General features: G+C 41.3%; 3 protein-coding genes across 6 annotated transcripts; all 3 read right to left on the reverse strand.

Annotated features, from left to right (window-relative positions):
• Positions 1 to 3,443: 3,443 nt before the first annotated feature.
• Positions 3,444 to 6,661, reverse strand: LOC115680554 (E3 ubiquitin-protein ligase RMA1H1-like). 4 transcript variants are annotated; one of them, XM_056316202.1, is made up of 2 exons: positions 6,594 to 6,661; positions 3,444 to 4,417 (listed from the first exon to the last, which is right to left on the reverse strand). In XM_056316202.1, exon 2 carries the CDS (start codon positions 4,374 to 4,376, stop codon positions 3,654 to 3,656), a length of 723 nt encoding a protein of 240 aa, XP_056172177.1. In that variant the 5' UTR covers positions 4,377 to 4,417; positions 6,594 to 6,661; the 3' UTR covers positions 3,444 to 3,653. The 4 variants fall into 4 exon arrangements, with proteins under 4 accessions (XP_056172177.1, XP_056172178.1, XP_056172176.1 ...); XM_056316203.1 differs by lacking the exon at positions 6,594 to 6,661 and adding an exon at positions 5,425 to 6,010; XM_056316201.1 differs by lacking the exon at positions 6,594 to 6,661 and adding an exon at positions 5,128 to 6,010.
• Positions 6,662 to 9,456: 2,795 nt separating this feature from the next.
• LOC115680459 (uncharacterized) lies at positions 9,457 to 14,009 on the reverse strand. Its single transcript, XM_030604271.2, has 4 exons — positions 12,757 to 14,009; positions 11,781 to 11,888; positions 10,153 to 10,262; positions 9,457 to 9,533 (listed from the first exon to the last, which is right to left on the reverse strand). Exons 1-4 carry the CDS (start codon positions 13,901 to 13,903, stop codon positions 9,465 to 9,467), a joined length of 1,434 nt encoding a protein of 477 aa, XP_030460131.2. The 5' UTR covers positions 13,904 to 14,009; the 3' UTR covers positions 9,457 to 9,464.
• Positions 14,010 to 15,169: 1,160 nt separating this feature from the next.
• Positions 15,170 to 23,673, reverse strand: LOC115680458 (DNA-directed RNA polymerase II subunit RPB2). The gene is made up of 25 exons (XM_030604269.2): positions 23,295 to 23,673; positions 21,776 to 21,997; positions 21,404 to 21,694; positions 21,033 to 21,230; positions 20,584 to 20,648; positions 20,413 to 20,499; positions 20,213 to 20,333; positions 20,077 to 20,121; positions 19,858 to 19,995; positions 19,635 to 19,707; positions 19,432 to 19,508; positions 19,230 to 19,337; positions 19,032 to 19,148; positions 18,596 to 18,751; positions 18,410 to 18,517; positions 18,201 to 18,326; positions 18,037 to 18,114; positions 17,859 to 17,954; positions 17,650 to 17,765; positions 17,488 to 17,557; positions 17,358 to 17,411; positions 17,135 to 17,278; positions 16,671 to 16,970; positions 15,785 to 16,207; positions 15,170 to 15,703 (listed from the first exon to the last, which is right to left on the reverse strand). The coding sequence occupies exons 1-25, from the start codon at positions 23,541 to 23,543 to the stop codon at positions 15,584 to 15,586; spliced, it is 3,582 nt and encodes a 1,193-aa protein (XP_030460129.1). The 5' UTR covers positions 23,544 to 23,673; the 3' UTR covers positions 15,170 to 15,583.
• Positions 23,674 to 23,780: the final 107 nt, after the last annotated feature.

Raw genomic sequence — 23,780 nt, forward strand, 5'->3', positions numbered from 1 at the left:
TGCATGTTGCGCACAAGAATTGAGTTGAGAAAGGAAAAGGAGTGGAGTGAAATAATAGTCTGAACCAGGCAGAACCGGAGCTATACGGGATGCAGCGAGTTACCACGAGCTCATGAAATTGTTAAGGAATGGAAAACATAAATAAATGGGCTAGGAGCTAATCGCGAATTCGAAACTCAGTTATCTGTTGCTAGTAAATTTGCATTTCATCTTAATTTGAGTCCGAGATATGTGTTGAGAAGTAAAAAATGAGTCCATTATTTAGCCGCGACTGTGCGTCTTCAGTGTTGGACCAATGTTGGCCTGTTCCTCTGCATCTTCAATGTAAGAAAGAGACGGGTTGGACTCGCAATTCTACAGGTTCAAGGGTTGAACCTGCAATTAGTGTGTTTTCTCCTACATGCACGGGCGAGTCCACTGGCTCGTAAGCCATCAGGTTCGACTGGTTGTCTGCTCGAGCTCAAATCGAGATCGAGATCTTGCAAGACTAATTGGGTATATTCATTTTGGTTATATCTTCAGAGCAGCCCCCATGTATTTGGAGATTGTTGCTTCATCTATTAAAACATTGCTTCTTGTAGGTTTGCCCTTTTATTCTTGCTAAAACAACTGCGGGAAACAAACGTAACTTCTTTCAGACATCATGTTCTTTTCTTGTGCTTTTAGTTTCATCTCAGACGCTTGACGAAGGCCTTTCTCTTTGACGACTTCGTTTCCTTTCCTTTGTAGTTCCGTGCTCTCGTCGATCTCGAATAACCTTTAGTTGTGTCTCTTTCTCTTCTATCTTTTGTTCTGAAGCGGTAGGAGCCGTATGAAGATGCGGATTCACCTAAATATTTTACTTGGTCGATGATAACGTGATTGACCATAAGTGGATATTCAAACAAATCGGCCATATTCATCGCCAAATAAAAGTATATCACATCACTTGATATACGAATTGTAGAGATTGATCTTATTACAGCCAGCATCATTTGATTTTCCGTAGGCACTGCTCCATAGAAAAATCGAGCACGTTATTTTTTTCTCGCTAATTTGGAGGAAATCCACACCCGCATACTCTACAAGCCAATAAGATCTTTAAGGCGCATGTAAGTCGTCCAATGTCGACACATCTCCTCCGAGATCAGAAAACCGAACCTTGTGCGTGTTGATTAGCGGGATTAATTAGTTCCTTGCCGGTGCGCTACCACGCCTCGGGGAAGCGAGCATGTTAAACACTATTTTGGCTCGTGGGTAACACCCGATCACACCATGTTCCTTCAGCAATGGAACTCTTGGTGCTCCACATGATTGAAGAGAAGATGATTTGCATTAGAAAAGCACTTAACGGCTAGACCATGCATTGATAAAAGACCACTAGAAGAAAGCAACTAAAGCACTATAGGGGCAGAGAGACGCAGTACAATCACAAGACAAGCTGGCTCCAACAATCAAAAGCATATAAAGACATGATATGTAATTGACAACTTGACACAGACATAAGGGCCAAAGGGCATCAAAAGCGAGAAGCCGAATCAAGCACGTCCATCGCTAGTGCATCACTCGCTGATATTCCTTCGGATTGGAGGCGAGCAAAAGTGGTCAAAGGGCAAGCATTTCGAGGTTGCGTCTCTTGTGGAAAGATTGATGCAGAAAAGGACAATTTGGGTCGAAATGCTCGTTGAGTTGAGTTTGCCAAACCAAACAAGGTCACACGTAGACCGAGAGGTTTCAATTCCAAAACTCGCTTTACGGTTGGTGAAATACCATAAAAAATCCCGTGTTAAGATGTCGAAATCGTGGGGTGATTAGTCAATGCCACACCGGCCCTCAAGCCAAAAGCTCTTTTAGACTGACACGCAATGTTCCATCTACAATTTTTTTACTCGAATTAGCGCACTAGATAACACGTGAGAGATATAATATTGTAAGACGGTGATTTGTTTCGTTCACCACAAAGTATTGATCGGGTTTGAACATATCTTGCTCGAATATCATATAGTATTTGTCGTTTAACCGAAAACAAAAGCTTTTAAACTCGTCTTGATAATCTTCGTATTCCCACCATTACTCGACTAATACATGTCGTCCATCGATTGGCTTGAAGAGAGAGAGAGAGAGGGTGACTTGATTGGGATTTGGCATCTAACTTTAACGGAAGTTCATTTCCATGACGAGGGATCTGCAAATTCAAGTGGACCACTTGCGGCACTCCTTTAACACCCATTTTTTTCGTACTTGTTGGACAAACTGGAGCCAATCCAACTTCCACGGACAAGAATCGGGGCATCTGTTACATGGGACTACCACGGAGTACTAGTTTTTTGGTTGCTCATAAAGGGGCAAACTCAATGTCAGTGTTGAATGCAGTGAAAATGGTGGGTCCAGTACCGTTCTGTCTTAGATCTCTATAGTTTCAGTAGAGTTTGATTGATTTGACCTATATACTCATTCTTCTTTCTCCTATGGTACCCACCCGGGAGAGAACAAGATTAGGACTATAATTAATATCACGAAAAATTTCAAATTAATATATTTATGATAAATTTATCTTAAATTAATTTTTTTATCACCAAAAATCTTAAACTGGTACACCTGTGACAAATTTACCCTATATTAATTTTCGTTAAATTTTATCATCAAATTGCTGAATTGAATGGCACGTAGTAGTTGACGGGTATACCGATTTTGAGTTTTACGCCATGTTTGTCACAAGTATACCAATTTATAATTTTTCGTGGTATTATTCCAATTTAACGAAAACTAACGGAAGGTAAATTTGTCACAATTGTATTAGTTTGAGGTTTTTGGTGATCAAACAATTAGTTTTAAGTAAATTTGTCACAAATATACCAGTTTAGGATTTTTTATGGTAAAAAAATTAGTTTTAGGTAAATTTGTCACAAATATACTAGTTTGGAATTATTTATGTAAAAAAAATTAGTTTTGAGTGAATTTGTCACTGGCGTATTAGTTTATGGCTTTCACGGTATTAACCCTTAGAATTAACTAGAAAGAAATCGCAAATTCATTGTTTTGGTAAATTCGACATATGCCGATCATAATTTTTATAAGGGTTTTCATTAACAAGTGCCCGAGAGCATTAGATAAGAGCACTAAAATTTTAATAATGCATATCAACACATTTTAAAAATTGAGCAAGAACTCTTTCCAAAGAGGTCACTTACTTAAAATAGAAAATTTTACGTTTCCAAAGCACAATCGATGACCCTTAACAAGTGCTATGGGGGCCGCTCTTCAGAATTTCCTTTTCTATAATTTTTCTCTATGTGATGAAGACAAGGAACTGACAGAATGATAGATGAAACTAGGTAAGGTTACTTCTTTGTGATTTCTAGGAAGAATCGATCTGCATCCTGACAGTCGGCAATAGTACAAACTTTAGCTGATGAAATGAGGATAGATTTGTCTTACATGATCTAAAACAGTGTGAATCAAACTAGGAAGAAAATCCAATACGATTTCTCATACTGTTGTGATCTGCTTTACATGATGAGATATGTGGTCCTCTCACAATCAAAAATCAACTAATTTGGACAAGATTAGTTACAGGATACCGCATCGGGTTGCTTCACATATATATGGATGTTCAAAGGTACAACACTCTTTACAAGCAGGCTAAATAGCTTGGCCAAATTTGCGTAGCTCACTTAGAACACAATAAGACACAGTAGGAAGCAACAGAAAAGGAAAACTGAAACTCTGTTCAGTGATTTATCTGCCTGCATCTCCTGCCTTCTCAACCTGGGGCTATGCCCCCCAGCAAGGTGATAAGAGTGAGGGTAACCATACAAACTCAACGAGTTGCCAAACATCCTCGCAAAAACCATCTGGCCGAACATACCCACCATCGTATTATGAAAGCCCGTGCTTCCAAAGTTGAGCAAAGATGATGAAGCTTCATCCTCATAACTGCTCAAAGGACCGGTATAGAAATGTTGGTTTTGATAAGGGTTTCGATATGGAAGCTGCTGAGCAGTCGGAGCTGCCGTAGATGCCAGAGCTCGAGTTCCACAGGCGGCTGGTCTTGGGGGCATGACCACAGCACGATTGGAAGACTTCCCTTCGAGCTCAAGTTGACTGGAGCATTGGCCCCGGCCATAGAGGGGGACCATGGCTGTATGTGAAATCTCAGACTTGCAGACTGGGCATTGTGGGTGCTCATCTGAAGCAAGAGATGCACTTTGTACATGGAGCCATTTATAGATGCAGGGCCAGCAGTATAGGTGACCACAGAGGGTGACCACCGGTTCGTGGGCAGATTCCAGGCAGATATTGCAGTCGAAGCAGCCGATGCTACTTCCAGGATCAATCGTGTCACTGTTGGCTGAGGTGGATTTCCATTCCTTGGCAAAATACTGCTCCAAGACCATGGATCTTTTTCGAACAAAACTTGTTTAGGGACAAAAGGAGTCTGGGAATGACAAGGGAGAAAGAGGAGGTAAGAGACAGAAGTCCAATGTTGCAAGGAATGAAGCAAATGAACTGCCCTCAAAACAAATATTATACACCGACGCTTTCCAACCTTCATCGGATTTATCTACAACTATGCCAAGAAAGCAAACAAGAAGACCCCACAAATTCATTGGGGGACATGGAAAAGGGCCAAAATGAGGATGCACCTCAAGAAAGAAAGCGAAATGAAGGGCCCACAACATTGCTTTAAGTTCAAATTTCAAAGAAAGATACTCAAGTAGGCTATCTAGAATACTATTACCGTAAATGCAGCAACTGTACCTGTAGCCCCTGTGCAAGAACCTTTTCATATGTCGGCAGTTCTTTTTCAAAATTTGTTTTCATCTTCCAAGGAAATTGTTTTTAGATGTTCACTTCTCCCCAAAGACATGCTTATAGAGCTTTACTGCGGTGCTTTTATACCATGAAAGATGCTTTCGACTGTATAGTAAGCAATTTTAAGCTCACGAATTCCGCAAGTTAAATTATCCTAAATGTGCATCGCACTAGAACCCGGTCGTGAATAAGTTACATAGAAGACATATCCAAATAAAATGACAAGTCCAACTAGAGCAACATGCGTTTGATAGTTTGTTAAAAATTATTAAAGAAAAGGAGGAAAAAGTCAAAATTTACATATTTAAAAGCTCTTGGCTCAAGAAGACTAACAATGCCGTTCACGACTTGTAGTCCCATAATCCAAGTCCACATTTCTCCTCTTCCATGAAATCACAGTGATGGTGACAGATAGAGGACCGGGAAAACTCCAAAGGACTTACTTGGAATTAGCTAAGCACTACGCCTAAACATTCAACTATGGCCCTTCCACATTAATAAAACACTGTTTCAGAAACATACAATTTCCCAGGTAAAATGCAGGCCTGAAAAAAATGTTTCACCAGGTCTTTCCAGATCTCATATTGTGGGTATTACCGGAGTGAAAAGGTGAACACATCTAGGAGCTACCTGTCATTTACATGCTGAATTCCAAATCAGAACAGAAATTGATCACACTTGACTTCTTGTTTCCGTTTTCAAAACATGGTTAAGAATATGTAGCTGGACTCTGCACCGTCGTCATCAGAATGAAACATTTTGTTTCTAAACAAAACTTAGAAGGAACCAATTATTGTGCATAGGATTAGACCTTTCCAGGTGTAGCAGAGAATCACAAATGCATAAGCAAAAAAATGCGATGCAAATATTTGAGCAAGTTCAAAAATTGTTGCCGCAATCGGAATATAGAGTCTCTCCATCCATATCACTTTACAGGAGCTTGTATTTGCAGTTTGTTTTATTTCAATTCTTACATCGGAATAGGACTGCAAACAATGGCAGGACTCGCGTCTCTCTCCGAATCATACACATGAAATGGCGAAATTAAAGCCCGAAATAAACCAAAGATATACCGGCATATACCTCGACGAAACATCAAATAAATTTTTCAACCGACATTTCAGGACTCTTCCCCGTATAATAACAGTCGAAAACTGCTCAGCCGAACATCTTTCCCAGTTGAAGCCAACAAAGTTTAGTCCATCCATCCATGACCCACTAATGACTAGGCAAAACTATCCCCACAGCTACATATGGCACTATCATAAGACAAAGCTGAAGACATACAGTCATTTGGAGCAAAAGGGAAAATTACTATTGACCCAAACGAGAATCTAACACCTCCACCACCTTCTTCCTAATATAATGCTCGAATACAGATTCGAACCCGTTATAGGGAACTCAAAACAAGCAGCGCCAGGCAAAAGTTCTGGAGAAGAAACTCAAATTCACTCGAAATCCAACATAAAAAAAATTTCCCAATTCATTTCAAGCCCACCACCAAATTCCCCAAAGATCACCAAGACAACCCTTAAAAAAATTTCCCAGTCTTTCGGCCAGAGTCGCGAATGACGCGACAGGGACGATGACAGAACTCGAATCGATCCGAAGGCATGGAGAGAGAGAGAGAGAGATGAACCCACAAATGGAGGCTTTTAATTGTGGGTCGACAGCACGGTTAGACGCTTGCACAGGGAAAGAGACGCTCACCAGAAAACAGGGACGCCGCCCCCCCCCCCCCCCCGCGACACGAAGATCGTTGACGGAGCGTCGACAGAGAAGGAGAGAGGGAGATGTACGGCGTTCGTTTATTCTGAAGCGTGGTGAATCTCCTTCTGTTCTTCGGTGTCTATCTGCGGCCCCACGCAGATATATATATATATATGTTTATGTATATTATAGCTGTCGAAGTGGGTCACCAGCCCCGTCTTTTAACCTATATAAATTAAAATGGGGGCTACGCCGATCGGCTTAAATTTGTCGTGTGAAAAGAAAAAAGTTCAAAATAAATGAGTCTGAATGAATCGAAAAAATTGTCCCAAAAAATTTTTATATTTTATTATATTTTTGCCGATTCAGTTCAAAATTTTTAAATTTTTCGAATTGAGTCATAAATATTTTCTTTTCCGTTTTGTTAATCGTGTCCATTCGGCTAATTTTGAATCGGAAATCACTCATCTGTGGACGCTGCCGTCGTGGCACGGTCGGCGCTGATCTGAACAATTTTTAATAATATATTTTTTTATTTTTTAATTAATTTTCTTAATCTTTTTTCCCTTTATTTCTTTCTTTTCCTTTTTTTTTTATCAAGTCCCGCGAGGGTCACAAATGAGCGAAAGGTCACGGCCCTCGCCTAGACCTCACGAGGGCCAATCGACGACCCTTGCTGGACTTGATAAAAAAAATAGGAAAGAAAGAAAGAAATAAAAAAAATCATTATAATTTAAAAAAAAAAGATTATAAAAAATTGTCCACATCAACGCCGACCGTTCTAAGTATCATTACCGGTATCTACATCAGCAATTGCCAGTTAAAATTGACCAGATGAACTCAATTGATAAATTATAAAAAGATTTAGGACTAAATTGGTAAAGTTAAAAAGTTTATGATTAAATTAGCAAAAGTGTTATAGAATCAGAGATTTTTCGGCAATTTTCCCTAATGCATCTGTTGAGAAACGCACTTTCCATCCATATAACCAAAAGAGCAAAATTAAAAAGTAAACAGGTCTAGCCCATCTTCTTTCTTGCACATCTTTTCTCCTCATCGACAGAAATTCCGGAGAGCAACGTAAGCGCCTTCAACTTCCTACTGCTGCAACTTCCTCTCTTTGCACCACTCCTCCTCCTTCATGAATTAGAGAATCGAAATCAAGAAGAAAAGGAGTCAGCAAATCGAGATAATATTTAATCAGATACACAAAATCAAGCGAATCTTGGATCACTTCTCTCGAACCAAGAAAAAGATATTGAAGAAGATCCCGAAGAATCCTCGAGACACGGAGTCATACTCACTTCCGAACTTTTCTCTTAATCATACGTGAGCTCGTCGATTAGGAAATCTATTTCATTTGTATATTTCTGTTCGCTGCTCGTCACCGGTGGTAGTTCACCGAATGCTTTGAGAAATCATCTTGTTCTTGTTGGTGGAATAAACCTAGCTCCGCAATAATCGGTTTGGACAGCTTGGTTTATTATCAACGAATGATTTACCAATCGCTTGAAGAGACTCTGCATTCTACGACTGTTGCAATGGATAGTTTGGAATAATATGTTAAGACCCAACATGTTGCCGTGTTTTGTAATCAACAATCGAACTCTGTGAAAATAAGTTCTTAGGTAGGCCTTGCAGTATAATGACGTAGTCCGTCGTGCCGAGCTCACTTGAAATGCTCACTTTTTATTTTTTTGAGTTTTTATATAAGGAATGTATAAACACAATTAATAGTGTATTTTAATAATATGAGTCGGGTCGGTAGTGTCATTAAGTTTGTATTACATATAAATGGTTCAATTTCGATCTAACCATTTTCGACCCAACCCACCATTTGACAACCCTACTTGTCATCGAGCAAGGTCCACTATCCTTCGCCTCGTATAAATATCATTAGCAATTTCGCGATCAAAATTTATCGCCTCGTATAAATATCGCCAAAGACACTCGAGTAATGCTTTTTCGTTTGTTTTTCCTCATTAGCAATTCTGTGATCAAGCTATACACATGCGCTTTATTCAGTTTGCAACTTGGCAAACCAACCCAGCTGGCTGGTCAATCACAAAGATCTTATCGGCCGGCAAACTGGAGACCGACGACCACAGTCCCCGTGTGATCGCCCATGACCAAATTACCCAGAGACATTCACATAGCCCATTCACAATTCTAACGTTGAGGTGGAAAAACGTTCCTGCATATCGGTTCGGAATACGTTTTAAAAGCAGCGGTACTTCCGTAATCGCAACCTCTACTCTACATCATGATGGCCACATTGCAGTTTTGCTGTCGTCTGCTCATAAAAATCTTGAGGGACTAAAGTCTTGGAGCGTTACTCAGGTGCCGAAAGTTTGAGAAGCAGATCATACAACACAAATTATTCAGGCTTCAAGAAATAATGCATAGGCATGTACACAAGGGACTAGAACTCATAATAGTAATCGCGTTCTAACTAGCAATCCTTGGTTGGCCTCTAGGAAAAGACCCAGGCAGGCAAAAACATCTCGCACGCCAGCAGTTTTAGTGAAATCTTTTGAGGATCGTTTTGATGCAGGTGCTAGGTCTTAACTTATCTCTGGCTGAGATCATCTGAAACTGCAAATCTGACTGCAGGGATCTTTTGAGTTCCCAAATTGCATACGATTTGAGGGAGCAAAATGCAGGCGCCCGAAGAAATGGAGTCCAAAACGCATGGATGAAGTTTGTGCAGATGCAAACAATTTGCCTTCGTTTGCCTTCGTTCCACGTTGATGTTAACGTCTGCACAAGAAGCATACACAGATTGTTATATCAGTTCCGTACAAGAATGGAAGCCTACTAGGGTACGGGCAGCGCATAATAATAAGGCATAACTAAGTTCCAACTGGGGAAGTGAAATAATATAACAAACATGCACTTAGACCGGAAAAAGCGCTCAGAATATGATGCTACCTGCTGAAGTGTAGATTTGTGTGAGCTCATCAAGGAACTGTACTGGGAGGGGGAAGTCTCCCCTGTTGCACTGACCATGGAGACCTTTTGTTGTGCTCCTAGTGATACAGATTAATCCACGGTTTTAGACATTACCATAAACAAATCACGTTAAGCTTGATGGAAAAGGACTGCTGCTTGTAAACATCAACGAATATATCAAATCGGTCGCCCAGGTGCCAGTTCATGTCAATGAGACCATGCCAATGGAGAGAAAATAACTTTGTTGCCGCATCATTTTACATAGTTTCAAGCTTAAGGAAAATTAAGAAAATAATACAGACTGTCTTGGTGATCAATTTAAGACTAGCCAAGAGGGACCAGAAACCGGAATAACACCCTACCACTCAACAAATCTTCAGAATTACAGCTAACTCATACAAGTATCTAATTGAACTCAGGTGTCAAATGAGCATTGGCCCACAGTTAGAAAGGAAACATACAATTGTAATTCGGTTTCTCATATCCACAAAGTAAAAATTCATCGACGTGAAATACTTCCAGTCACAAAAGTGGTTATATATGTGTCCTAAAGGGACGCTTAGGAACTTGGGACCCAAAAATCTCTTCTGGCACTGATGTTTGCCATGGGAATCCACTCCATGGATGAAGGAACTTAAAAGATATATCTGCCAAGCATGGTCACACAGAAATTATTCAAGCAAACAGTTTGCATACCACAATTTCTGTCACAGAACGGCAGGCCGAACACTTGACTGCTGGAGCGCCATACGGGTACATAAGCAACATCGCACAAGTACTACATTTGACTTGTCCAACCTGATGCTCTGATAGAAGAAATGGGAACAAAGACAGTAATTCATTTTTCAGTAAGACAAAGACACATAGCAGAATAACAGAAAAAAGATTCCAGCCAGACTAGACTCAACTATACAGTGGTAGGAATATCATAATTTATTTTCGACTTCGAACAACTTCAGCTTCAACAACTGAATTGTTCTGTCTCTTCTTCAATTATGCTCTTCTTGCAACGGAAATATGATTTATTTAGTCTGAATGCAAAATAAAAGAGGAACTGCTCATTGATTTTATCCCTCCATCACATTATTATGCAATAAGATTTCATACTACTGCGGCAAAAGCTGCAGAGTTGGAGGCAAAACTTTAACCGACAAAGGTTATAACCATTTTCAGCCTTTAACTAATACAAAAATGATTTTCGAGCTTGATATGACATTGCTTGAATTTGAAATCTGCCAAGCATACAATGCGTACTAAATTGGGGGCGAAACTATCCTGTAAACTCAAGACATGCTAACAACCAGCTTCTTAAAACTTATAGTATGGTATATCACCCAGGCAACCTATTTACTTCTCCGGCAGACTCAAATTAAGTCACTTGACCTCCAATAACTACTTACTGTTGAACTCTTCCAGTTTAAGATAACCAAAGCACATGGTGAGGCACCAAATGAGCATCCATTTGGAAATTCACGTGAATTTTGACAAATTTCCTAACTATGTGACATTTTTTAGGTCTCTTCTTAAACGGCTTATTCTTCTCTCTTTTTTCCAGGATCAGACTCGAGCTGGATCAGACTGTAATAATTTCTTTGATGGTTGCCATACAGAGTATTTCCCATTTTATATACTTTTGCATCCAAGCATCTAGGAAGAAGCACTGACATAATTGCATCGAATGTTATCACAACGATATGTCTAGCACAGATACATCGTGCACACATAAAGCAAGTCAAAGAAATTTCACTCCTATAAAACAGTGACGATCCTCAACCTACATCTACCATGTTGCATATCTATCTTTGATATATCTCTGACAGCCTGACAGCAATCTCACCAATCCCGTCCCACTTCTAAAAGAAAAGGCAAAAGGTCAATATCCAAGATCACACGATAAAGAACGAAACAATCCTATGCCCCATATGTAAGACAACAATTCTGCATAAATCAACATGCCATTTGCATATTCTCAGAAGAATCTTCAGTGCCATGAAACATATAGCACTGACAGTCTGACAACATATTTTTACTGCAATAAAAAGTCAAACTTGAACTTGAAAGCCCAGAGCATAGTCACATACTAATGAGTTCTTTTGGATCTGTGCAATAGAAGTATAGGGAGTAGCTGGGTGTGGGTCCACATTTGTCATTTTACCATTGCAGAGCAGAGTTGCTGCTACGCAGCAGCAATCAATGCACTTGCTTATCTATCAATCAATACACAAACCATATGACTTCGAATTCCCGTTAATTTGTGTAGCTCTTGAAAGGAGAAAAGGAAAGATGACGATAAAAGTAATTCCGGTAAAGATTGAGAGATAAACCTTCCAACACGAAGTTAGTTGTCTTGCAGCATAAGCATTGGACATATTTGGCTCCCGGCTGATATGAAAGCAATCTTTGGCAGGAACCACAAACCATTTGAGCCATTTCTGCAGCATAATTGTCTCACTAAGACATCAAGCATCGAGATATTGTCACGATTGCATGAAAAACTAGCAGATGTGGGCATCCAAAACATTAACCGGACTCCATAAGAGGTCTGCGTGTTTAACTTGCCTAATCCTAAGTCTACCAAACAACAACCTGATAGCAGAGCACAACGGTACAGTAAAGAAGTACAAGCTAACAATCCACACACTTCCCCTCATGAACCATGGTCAGCTTGAATGAAATGCACTCTTCTCTTTGCTTAAACAACCGGTTCTTACCAAAGAAATGTTGAAAGAACAATCCATAAGCTGGCAGTTTCCCGATTTTCTATTACGAAGATGAGCATTCGGAGCATAAGGAACCATCATTACACGAATTTTACTCAGTAGGGCTGGCAGTTGCATATCAACCTCAGCAAATTGTGCCCAGATAATACGAAAGATAAAAAACTATAGACAAAACAGTAAAAGAAGAAACAAACACGAAGCCACTCTAAGCTCTTGAACGTGTGAATAAACAAGAATGCCCCCCAAAACCACCAATCAGATGTTCGTCTTGCAAATAGCCCACTAAGACTAGAGCTACGATCTCCACAAGAAACCTTTTCATCAGAAGGAAACAGGTATCACAGCTACTGAAGTGACAGTACCAATGAAATGAATCATTGATCTCCGGGTTCATCTCCACAAATAGCTAACTCAAACTTAGTAGTGGACTGATCATTAGATCAGGTCAACCGTCCAAGCAATGACAAAGTGAAAAAACACGAAGTTAAGAGAATGAAAAGGAATTGACCCCATAGAGCACAAACTAAAGTAACTACCGCTCATAAAAAAAGGAACTTAAGACAGGGTCGACCACACTGACCTAAGGTACGCCCACGAGGCCGCGGGGCCGACGGCACTAACGTGGACGGCGCCGGCTGTGGCGACTTGGAGGCAGGCGGCGGCGGCAGCGGCACCGGTTCCCAACCAGGAGGCGCGCCGTCGTCCTTCTCTCTCTCTTCTTCCACAGCCCGTTCGCCTTCGATTCCCTCGTTGCTCCTCGGTTCGATCGAGCGATGAGGAGCGTTCCCCCAACCGGGAGGCGGACCGTCCTCCTCCATTTCTCCTTCCTTCGCCTTCTCTCCTATCCCATCCTCTTCCGCGGCTTCTTCGCTCTCGATTCTCTCACTTTGCGGCTCCATCGAAGAACGAGGATCGATTCCCCAACCCGGAGGCGGACCGTCCTCCTCCACTTCTTCTCTCTTGGCCTCCTTCTCGCCGATCGCATCTTCTTGTGCGGCTTCTTCGCTCTCGATTCCGACACTCTGCGGCTCGACCGAACAATGAGGATCGATTCCCCCCCAACCAGGAGGCGGACCGTCCGCCTCCGCTCCCTCGATTTCCTCGCTCTTCACTGTTCTCCCACTTGGCGGCTCGATCGGACAATGAGGATCGATTCCCCAACCAGGAGGTGGACCTTCCACCTCCTCCTTCGCCTTCTCTTCCGTCGCCGCCCTTCCTCCTCCTTCCACGACTGCTTCGCTTTCGATCCCCTCGCTCCCCGGTTCGACCGAGGGACGAGCACTGGCTTCCCAACCAGGAGGCGGGCCGTCCTCTTCCTCCACCTCTACCTCCTCCACCTCCTCCTCCGTTTTCTCTCCCGCCGCCGCCGGCGCCCTCTCTTCTTCCACGAACCCGACCGGTTCGCTTTCCGTCCCCTCGCTTCGCGGTCCGGTCGAGGGACACGCAGCGGCTCCCCAACCAGGAGGTGGTGGACCGTCTGCTGCTTCTTGCTCTCTCCCTTCGGCTTCACTTGGTCGTTCCTTCTGCTCTTCTTCCACTGCTACTACTTCCATGGCCGCGCTGGTCTCGATTCTGGCGGAGTGAGGTGGTGATGTCGGCAATGGCGGAGGAGGTCCGGACTCCCATCCTCCAGGAGGAGGCGGTCCTTCTCCTTCCTCCTCCACCACCACCTCCACCTCCATCTCGTCTTTGGCCATTCCTTCTTCCATGAGCTCTTGGCTTTCCATGCGCTCTCTCTCTCTCTCTCTCTCGCTCTCCGAGACGGTGGTGAAATTGAAATACCTGCGCGGCGACGACGGTTCTCAGCGGACGCCGCCCAAACCCGACGGCCCGTTTCGCTCGTGGGTATTTCGGCAGTTGCTTGGTCCGGCCCAAATTCAATCGCGATTACATCCGGTTCACTTAGGTGAACCTAAGTGAACCGGAGTCAGTCTTTTCGACGAGTTGATCACACCTTCCCAAGGGATCGCATGGAGTACGTATTGACAAAGGGACTCGAAACTTTCCGAAATACTGAAGTTCCGATCTCTACCGATTTATTTTCGTGATTATTTTCACTTAAAACGTTTTAATTTCCTCATTGATTCCTACTCAATATAGAAATCTCCACTTGGATTTGTATATCTTGTTTTAAACGCGATCTCAGCTCCATCCTACTTAAATCCATGACCGGAGTTAAGAACATTGGACCGTATTGGAAATGCGATTTTGATCAACTTTTATTTAGTTTAACCTTTTATTAGATAGAAATGTGATCCTACCGTTGTAGCACGACTTCACAATGCGATTTTGATCAACTTTTATTTAGTTTAACCTTTTATTAGATAGAAATGTGATCCTACCGTTGTAGCACGACTTCACAAGGAAGATCACTAGTGTCACGGTCCAGAAGCTTTTCAACACACGACAGACCGAGAATGATCAAAGAGACCGAGTGAGCTCTTCTACAGACTTGGAATTTCTCTCTAGAATATTCCTAAGGGCACTATAGAAAATGTGTACTATTTTAGAGTACTTTTGTATTTAATAAAATTTATATTAAAAATCATATTTAGATAAACGATGTTCTAGCCATGTAGGATAGACAAAATAATAAAAAAGCCACTTTAAAGGACTCGATTGCACCAATTGTACAAATTATAAGAATTTGAAGTTTTAATATTCGAATGCACTTTCGTAAAATCTCTACCGTTAAATTAAAAAAAGATTTACGATTGAAATCAGATAAGTACTTTTATATATATATAGAATCCCTTCCCCTCATTTGTATTAGCTTCACAAGCGATACAAATCCAAACTTCTTTTTAAGAGTTTCTCTTACTAAAGATTCTTGCGAGTGTACCCGCAAATAACAAAATGTTAGATCAATCGACCAGTGTCACTAGCATAAATAAAAGACCGCACCAATTGGTGTTGAGATGACGAAAACTCTATTAAAGTTAGTGATGATGACAAATCTTAATTTGCAATTAGACCGCAATATAGAGTACAAATGTAGAAAAGGTACATGTACAAAAGAGTACAAGTACCCACTTTTTATAACCCCAAGGAGAATGCGTACGACATTCAACATACAACCACCGTTAAAACACGATCGTTTTTGCACCGAGATGAGTCTATGAAGTAGGTAAAATCTTATCTTCAGTAGATTGATTGGACTAATCATACAATTTCTTTTGCTAGGTAAAATTTCAGTCTTTTGGAGAAACAAACATATATTCGCTTCAAACTGAAAATTGATGCTTTATGTTGTAGGGACATCTCCTTTTCTTTGCGGGTATCTCCTTTTCCGAGAAGAACCAAATCGCTCGTTATGGACGATTATAGGTGGTTGACACTGATCTAAAGTACAAGTCCGTTAAAACATTAGCGCTCAACGAAGTAAATGGAATCCCTACCGCCCAAGTTTAGGCACCCTTTTTCTTCTGGTCCTTTGCTGGTTTGATTTCCTTCGTGAGCATCCTCGGTGCTATGGCCATGGCCATAAGCTCTTGGAAGAGCAATTTACAAGCATAAGGAATGTGAACCTGCTCACAAGGTCATGAGAAAAAATCATTCGCATTATCATGAAAATAAATATGAAAGCACTGGATAAATGTAATACACACCTGAACAATGTCGGTTTTATTTTTGCAACCTCTACACTCGAAAGAATTCTTCTTCAAGTTTGCTATGGCAATCAATCCACAGCGTTCACACACGTGGACTCTATATGCATCGCTTTGGTCGAACAACCTCTCTTTGAGAAAATGAGCAGCTCCATGAGCAATCATGCAATCTCTTTCCATCTCTCCGAATCGGAGACCACCATCTCGAGACCGTCCCTCAGCAGGCTGCCTTGTAAGAATTTGCACGGGACCCCGACCACGGGAATGGATCTTATCATCCACCATGTGCTTGAGTCTCTGATAATATGTTGGACCCAGGAAAATCATAGCAGTGAGCCGCCGGCCAGTGTGACCATTATACATTGTCTCGAATCCTCGCATCTGATACCCACATTTATGAAGAGCTTTGCTGATGTTATCCACCTAAGAATCAGAAAATAGTAATTAGGTGTCAAATCTTGCTGTCACAACCACAAACAAAGGCATGCATAACTATGCAATTATGACCAACTTCCAACATGAAAAATGCAGCCTGAAGGCAAATATTAAAGTTTATCTTCCAACCTAACGCCCCATATCAACAAGAAGTTAATCCCAAAATCACAGTATTTAACATAACAACTGAAAAATGTCTCTTCAGATCAGGTTGGGAAGCCAATTGTTCTTATACGAAGCACGTTTGTCTATGCGGCTTGAGAAAAGTAATCCTATCTCTGCCAAATAGAAAATATAAATGATATGCCTCCAACTCCTTATTCCCTACCTAGTTAGTCTATGTGGTTCTTAAAAGGTCATATCTAAACTGCATCGACTAACTCTCAAGATTCTAATGAGCATTTAATAAATCTAAGCCAAAACAAAAAGATCAAGAAACATCAGAACTCACAGTCACATCTGTGAAAGGAGTAGCATCTCCTTCCTTTCCCATGTGAGCAGCAACCTTGCCCATAATACACTCAATAAGCTGCCCAATTGTCATGCGAGAGGGAATAGCATGTGGGTTCACGATTATATCAGGTGTAATGCCTTCCACAGTCCAAGGCATGTCTTCTTGCGTGTATGTCATGCCTACTGTTCCTTTTTGCCCGTGCCTACTGCTAAATTTATCCCCAATTTGAGGTATTCGAACAGATCTCACTCTTACTTTGACAAATCTCAACCCATCAGCATTTGTTGTCAGCAGAACCTGCATTCGCCGAAAGTATAGTAGGGAGATCGAATCAAAACAGAAGGTTTGATTACTGCAAGAATCTATATTGAAATAGTCAACCAACAGGTCAGCAATTATTAATATAGAATTGAAAATACAGTACACTAAGCCTGTAGCAGTGAAGTCAACGCAGGCCTAACCTGATCAACTATCCCAGTCTCACTATGCCGTAAACTTATGCTGTGATCACGCCTCGAATAACGGGAGGCTTGTCCCTGAGCGTCATCCTGTGCGATTGGAGTGGTTTTTCCAATAATCACGTCTTCACCTGAAACCCTTGTTCCCTATCACAGAGAACTAAATTAAGTGAAACCTATCTTTAAAACCAAAACCAGGCTATCTAGTGGGTCTGCAAGTACTCACAGGAGGTGCAAGGCCATCATCATCCAATTTATCATAAGAACCATGCCTCATGCCCTGTGCAATGAAGACAATGTTAGATTTCACTACTTTCAAGATAGAAAAGGATGAAGAGCACTCAAATGGTTCTCACCATTGTATTAGCTCTGTCAGGACGACCAAAGTCCTCTTTAACCAGAGTCCCCATCTTTTTCTCTTCATCCCTAAGAGAATAGTTTTAATGCAATATTAAAACTAAATTGCAGATATTTTGAAGCATCCACAGGTTTATCACCATGCCAGGTAGCATCTTTACCTGTATGATCGGAAAAATAGAGATCTGAAAAATCCACGATCTATTGATGACTGGTTCATAATGACGGAATCTTCTTGATTGTACCCAGAATAGCAAGCAATGGCAACAATGGCATTCTAACCAAAACAAGGTAGGAAAGGTGTGACAAAGCATAAGAAGATCATCACAAAGGCAAAAGATGCACCCCACTCCCAAAACTAAATGCTTACAATGCCAGCAGGAAGCTGCCTGAAGTGAAGGTGCTCCATAGCTCGTGTGGTAACAAGAGGCTTTTGAGGATAGTACAGCACATATGCCAATGTATCCTGAGAGGATAACATTTTTTACTCAAGAAATGTATTATATTAAGGAAACAAATAATCATAAAAATCTGGAGTGGAAACCCACCATCCGAAATTGGTAGTTGGTGACGTAAATTCCCATGGCTTGCTTTCCCATGGCTGATTGATATGTATTACGCGGAGACTAGCACACCAATAGAAAAAGCCCCCTTAAGATGAATTCCTCCGATTAACTTTGATAAATGATGTTCATTGGCATGACTGGCCTACCTGGTTATGGTCAGGGAACGGTATGATCGAAGCACAAACACCTAGGATCAATGATGGATGGATTTCACAGTGGGTGTAAGTTTCAGAATATGCCTCCTCAGGGTTAAGCCGTGCTTGCACAAGGTCCTGAAACAGACGTTGGGCAATTTAAATTGGGTGTCACTGAGATGTTCCACAACATGCTTATTCTGAAAAATCAATCCACTCACATTAATGGTCATGGAAATCATAGTAGTTTCTTCTTCCTCGGTATCAATATACTCTATGAATCCCTTTGCCACTAAATCGTGCCACCCCACATCGTCCGGGCCCCCTTCCTGGAAAACAGATAATAGACTCAAAATTAGCACCAGCTGTGTTTCAGGCAAATAACAGGTTTACTTTCAAAGGCATACTCTCTGTTGCAATGCATGTATATCCTTCTTCTTTATTAGGAGTCTCTGTTTCTCTACTATAAACAATGGACGACTACACCGTCCATAATCAGTGTATATCCTCAGTTCCTTCAATCTGATATCTCTGACGACCCCAACTTCAGTATTGACATCAACCTGTGCATGTAAGAGAGCCCATCAGCACCAAGAGATAACTCTCAAAAATCTCTTCAGCAACTAATATCTCGATATCCTGATCATTACAAGACATTGGAAAACACACTGCTGATCATGTAAAAGCCCATCAGCACCAAGAAATAACTCTCAAAAATCTCTTCAACAACTAATATCTCAATATCCTGATCATTACAAGACATTGGAAAACACACTGCTGATCATGTAAAAGCCTGACAAGAAGTACTCTAACTACTAAACATAAAAGATCTTATGCACGCACCCGTCTCCTTAACCGTCGTAAAGTTTTCACCAACATATCAGGGTCGCGGTGGATGCCAACCCAGCAACCATTGACAAATATTTTCGTTGCTTGAGGAATAACCACAGGAGAAATTTCCTAACATAAAAAAATATAAAATTTGTTAAAACCTTAAAGAAAATGCAGAACCAGACTAATCAGCAAAAGCATTTTGACAACCTCAAAATTCTCCGTGCCCCATTCTTCCAAAAATTCCAATATGGGATATGCCGCTGACCCAACCGTAATATAGACCATCAAAGCAAGGTTCTTTACCAGTCCGCAAGCCTGATGAGCAAATCAATTGAATTTAAAGATGTCATAAAATAAGAGATTGTCTTCACAACCAACATAGGGATTTGCTAATAGGTAAACTACTCACTTGTCCCTCGGGAGTCTCAGCTGGACACATCATTCCCCATTGAGAATTGTGCAGCTGCCGTGGCTTTGCCAATTTACCTGTAGAGAAAAGCATTACTCATGGGAAAATATATGAGACAAACGAGCACATGCCATGATAATTGTTGATGAAACATTCTCCACACTAAGAACAATCCGTAGAGCTGCCAGAATAACTAGCTGTACCTTCACGCCCTATTGGTGAATTTAGTCTTCTCAGATGTGACAATGTTGAAGCATATGTTAACCGATTCAGCACCTGCAAACCAGTAGAATATCAATAAAAGTTTTCCATCAATGGCACCGAGGAAAAAATCCTCATAATCGTAATTCAAATAGAATGAAGCATTGGGTATATTAGCATAACCAACTTAAAAGGTAGCTTTTGAAGAAAGAAAATGCAATAAACCTGTGACACTCCAGCTCTCGTTCCAGCAGCATTGGCTTGTCCCCAGTTCCCTGTGGCAAGCGAGTACTTGAGACCACTAGTTATGGTTTTCGCTTTTATTGCGAATTGGAGGTTGACATCCTTTCCATTGTCAACACACTGTCATTCATGAACAACAGTAAGGACACAGAAATGCCATGGCCAACATGTGGTTCAGTAAAAGGGGATCCAGTAATTAACCTTCTGCACGTAACCTCTAACATCCCTTGTCAATTTTCTAAAAAGCTGCATATACCAAAAGGAGAATAATCTTAGAAAGCAGAAAGACAATGGACCAGCAAAAGAATTCCAGAACAGATACTTCCACAGGACAGACCATTCTGAACAAGCCTCCAAGTAAAGGTCCAGCAAGATCTAGCCTCTTGTTGCCATAGTGATCACGGTCATCTTCTGCCCTTCGACCAAGAGCACATAAAAGAAGCCGATGGATGATGTATCTGGTGCAAGCAGCACAGACTTACTAAGCACTTGCTGTGTCTCCATGAAAAATTATGTTTTGAGGAGAAATGAACATACCCAAAGTAATAAGCTTTTTTCGTCTCACAATACTCTTCAACACCAACATGTGGAAGCATTTCTTTTTGAAGGATCTCTTTAGCATACCTGTGCAAAGAGAGACATAAGTCACCACAAATACTATCAAAAGTTAGGCTGGCTGAAGTAAATGTTACAGTACTTGCCACATACTTTATACGTTTTTCTCGAGTCACACCAACTGTTGCTCCTCGCTTACCAATGTAGTCTAGAGCAACCTACAGTTAAAATAAGGCTAGATCATGTCAAGAAGGCCAGATAACTTATGCTGGAAGTAAAAGATTCGACATATTTCTTGATAGACACAAGAAAAATGAGGTTCTTATGCAAGGAAAACGATGTAAAGATATCACATATTCTGACATCAAGAAAAATCGTGGCATCATTCAAATTACAAAACTATTGGCTGGAAAATATAAACTGATAAAGCATCATAAAGTCTTGTATAGATAAAGTCGCAGACTGTAAATAGAAATCGTAAATCTATTACCAAGTTAAAAATAAAAAGTCGTGCCTCGAGGTAACAGACTCTCTCTCTCTCTCTCTCTCTCTCTCTCTGATTGCCTTTATCCTAGAAGAAGAGGTGACAGAAACAAAGATACCTGTTGATTTTGTATTACAAATGCTTCCTCAAGAGAAGGACGAAGCAACTCCATCATTTGAGTATCAGAGAAGTCGTAACATATATGCTCCAATATGTCCTTATCAGCAACAAAACCCAGAGCTCGAAACACAATTATTATAGGAATCTCTGTCCGAATATACGGAAGAGTTGCCCGGATATACTGCCCTGAAGATCCCTGCAGTTTTCCAATAACAACAGCCACGCATTCAAGCAGTTAGAAGTAAAAAAGAACCATCACACCCTTCCGGACCCAACAACCTTGTCATTGCAGACCCAAACCCCAATCAGAAAGATCAATGCCCAGAAAACGAAAGCGCACACAGAGAAGGAACAGAAAATTTGCATTACCCCTTTGGCACTTGTGCGAGAAAGCATGCGGACAAACATTGTGCTGGGTGGCCTATTTTGAGATTCCGCCATTGACCGAACTTCCCCCACATAGGCGTACTTATTTGGTTGCCTCTTCTTGAACACATACACATGGTTGGTGCTCATCTTCTCCTGAGCAATTAAAACCTTTTCACTTCCATTTATGATAAAATAACCACCTTGGTCATAAGGACACTCTCCAAGTTCAGTCAAATCCTTCTCTGAATTCTGGTATAATGTGCAATAGCTTGATCGAAGCATTATAGGGACCTAATATCAATGACACAAAACAGTTAGCGTCGGCTGCTTCCCAAGATACAATATCACCATACTAGTACTCAAATAACAGACCTTTCCAATAAAAACTTTTTGCAAGTCCTGAGGTTCAGTGAGTTCTTCACCATCATGTCCTTTCTTTATAACTCTCATAGAAACATCAACATACAAGGGAGCTGAGTATGTCAGATTTCTCAACCTTGCAGCTTTGGGAAATAAAGTTGCTGTTTCTCCATCTGACTCGGTCATCATCGGCTTACTCAAGTATATTTGACCAAAGTTGATTTTATATATGGTCTGCAGGCCAACAAATAGCAGTAAGAGCCAAGCAATATGCAATTGCAAAAGTGGTTAATGGTTAGCAAACTTGACTAACATGTAATCAAACAAGCAACTCCATGAAGCCAGGCTGTCAAGTCAATTTTTCAACCTATCATCAACTAGTCAAATATCACCACTCGGAAATTTCTCCTCCCTCATCAATTCTTTGACATTATTCCCACCAATGTCATTGCCATTTAAACTTTTACACGAATGTGTCCCGTTTATATTACAGAAGAAGAGGAAAGCATCCTTTTCCATCACACAAGGGATCAATATCTTTCGGCATTCCGTGTCTTAGAAGGATCCAATCAGACAAATGATATTTGAGTGGTCTATGACTACACCAATGATAATCGACAAGGGTCTCTTAATAGAATTTCATAGCATTGTTTCTTTGCTTGGTTCGCACATGAGATAGTAGACTTTATCCCTCAAACATTACTCGACAGACTATTCTCTCTGACATGACCCACTTTACGTGAATAATATTGCTTTGTGACTATGACCTGAATAATATGCAAGAACTTCACGATTTTAAATGCTACAGGTAAAATTTGCCAACAACTGGTAACATGTCGGGATTTACACCACAAAAATGAAAAGACATGAGAAATACTCATTATACATATGTAATTTTGAACAAATATCAAATTAACTCTATCCTTTCCCAAATCCAATTTGGACTTAAGAGAGAACAAATAAGCCTGAAATTAATCTTGCCTAAATTTGGTCTAAATAAACTTTAAAAACACCCCAAACGAAAAAGGAATTCAAAATTTTGCCCTTTCGTTCCTCTAAAGTTTTCACTTTTTGAATGCTGCCATGTACAACAGGACTTTCGCTAACAAAATTTTGCCCTTTCTTAACATAAGCTTAACTAAGGCTCATCGAATTCTCGACAGTCGAAGACCACTGTCAAACTACCGCGCTAAGAGAGAACCCCATGAACTGATGCTATGAAACTAAGTACGTTCAAGCTCAACAACGCAATGTTTCTGAAGCATTTCTAAAAGCAAGACTGAAGCTGCAATCAAGAGCAGCATATGCAATATGCATAGTTCTAACCGTATTCACCGAAGAATTGCGCAATTGCCTAGAGTTAGACCATCTCCGAAACCACAACTCCAACACTTCCGTCCCTAACCAACCGTCACTGGCCTAAAACCCTCCCACAGATGAATCGAAACAAGAAAAACGCCCAAAAAAAAGCTCCCCCTCAATCCGAACGGAACAAAACGAGCTTTCTCCGACGACCGGGAAAAAACTGGACCTCGGCGAAATCGGGCTGGTGGCCGGGGTTGTGCTGCGACTCGGGCCGAATCTCGATGTCGGCGGACTCGTCCACGATCTCCTGCATCGTGTTCTGGATGAACTCGTCGAAGGAGTCGAGCTGCTGCCGCACCAGGCCCTTGTCCTCGAAGTAGGCCGAGATGACGGCCCAGGCGTCCTCCTGCGTGATCTCGTCGTCGTCCTCGTCCTCCATGCCGTACGCCGGATCGTACTCCTGCTCGTCCTCCATGGTGCCGCGAGCTCGGAACCCTAAATCGCCTTCGGATTTTTTTGGAAGCGCTTCGGGTTGGAGCTTTCGCGTTAACGGTTCGAGTTCAAGAGTGAAGTTCGATTCTTGTGGGGTAAGAGTTTCTTCGCAGCTCAGCGCTCGCTGGGGATCGTGCTCAGCGAGAGATCTCTGAGCCTCCAAAAGTGACGAACGAAGGGGGTGAGGGGGTATTTATAGAGGGCGCGGCGCCTGGGGGAG

This window comes from Syzygium oleosum, unplaced genomic scaffold, assembly GCF_021117445.2.
Source record: "Syzygium oleosum isolate NSW1041296 unplaced genomic scaffold, Sole_v2.1 Sole_v2.11, whole genome shotgun sequence".
Classification (NCBI taxonomy): Eukaryota; Viridiplantae; Streptophyta; class Magnoliopsida; order Myrtales; family Myrtaceae; genus Syzygium; species Syzygium oleosum.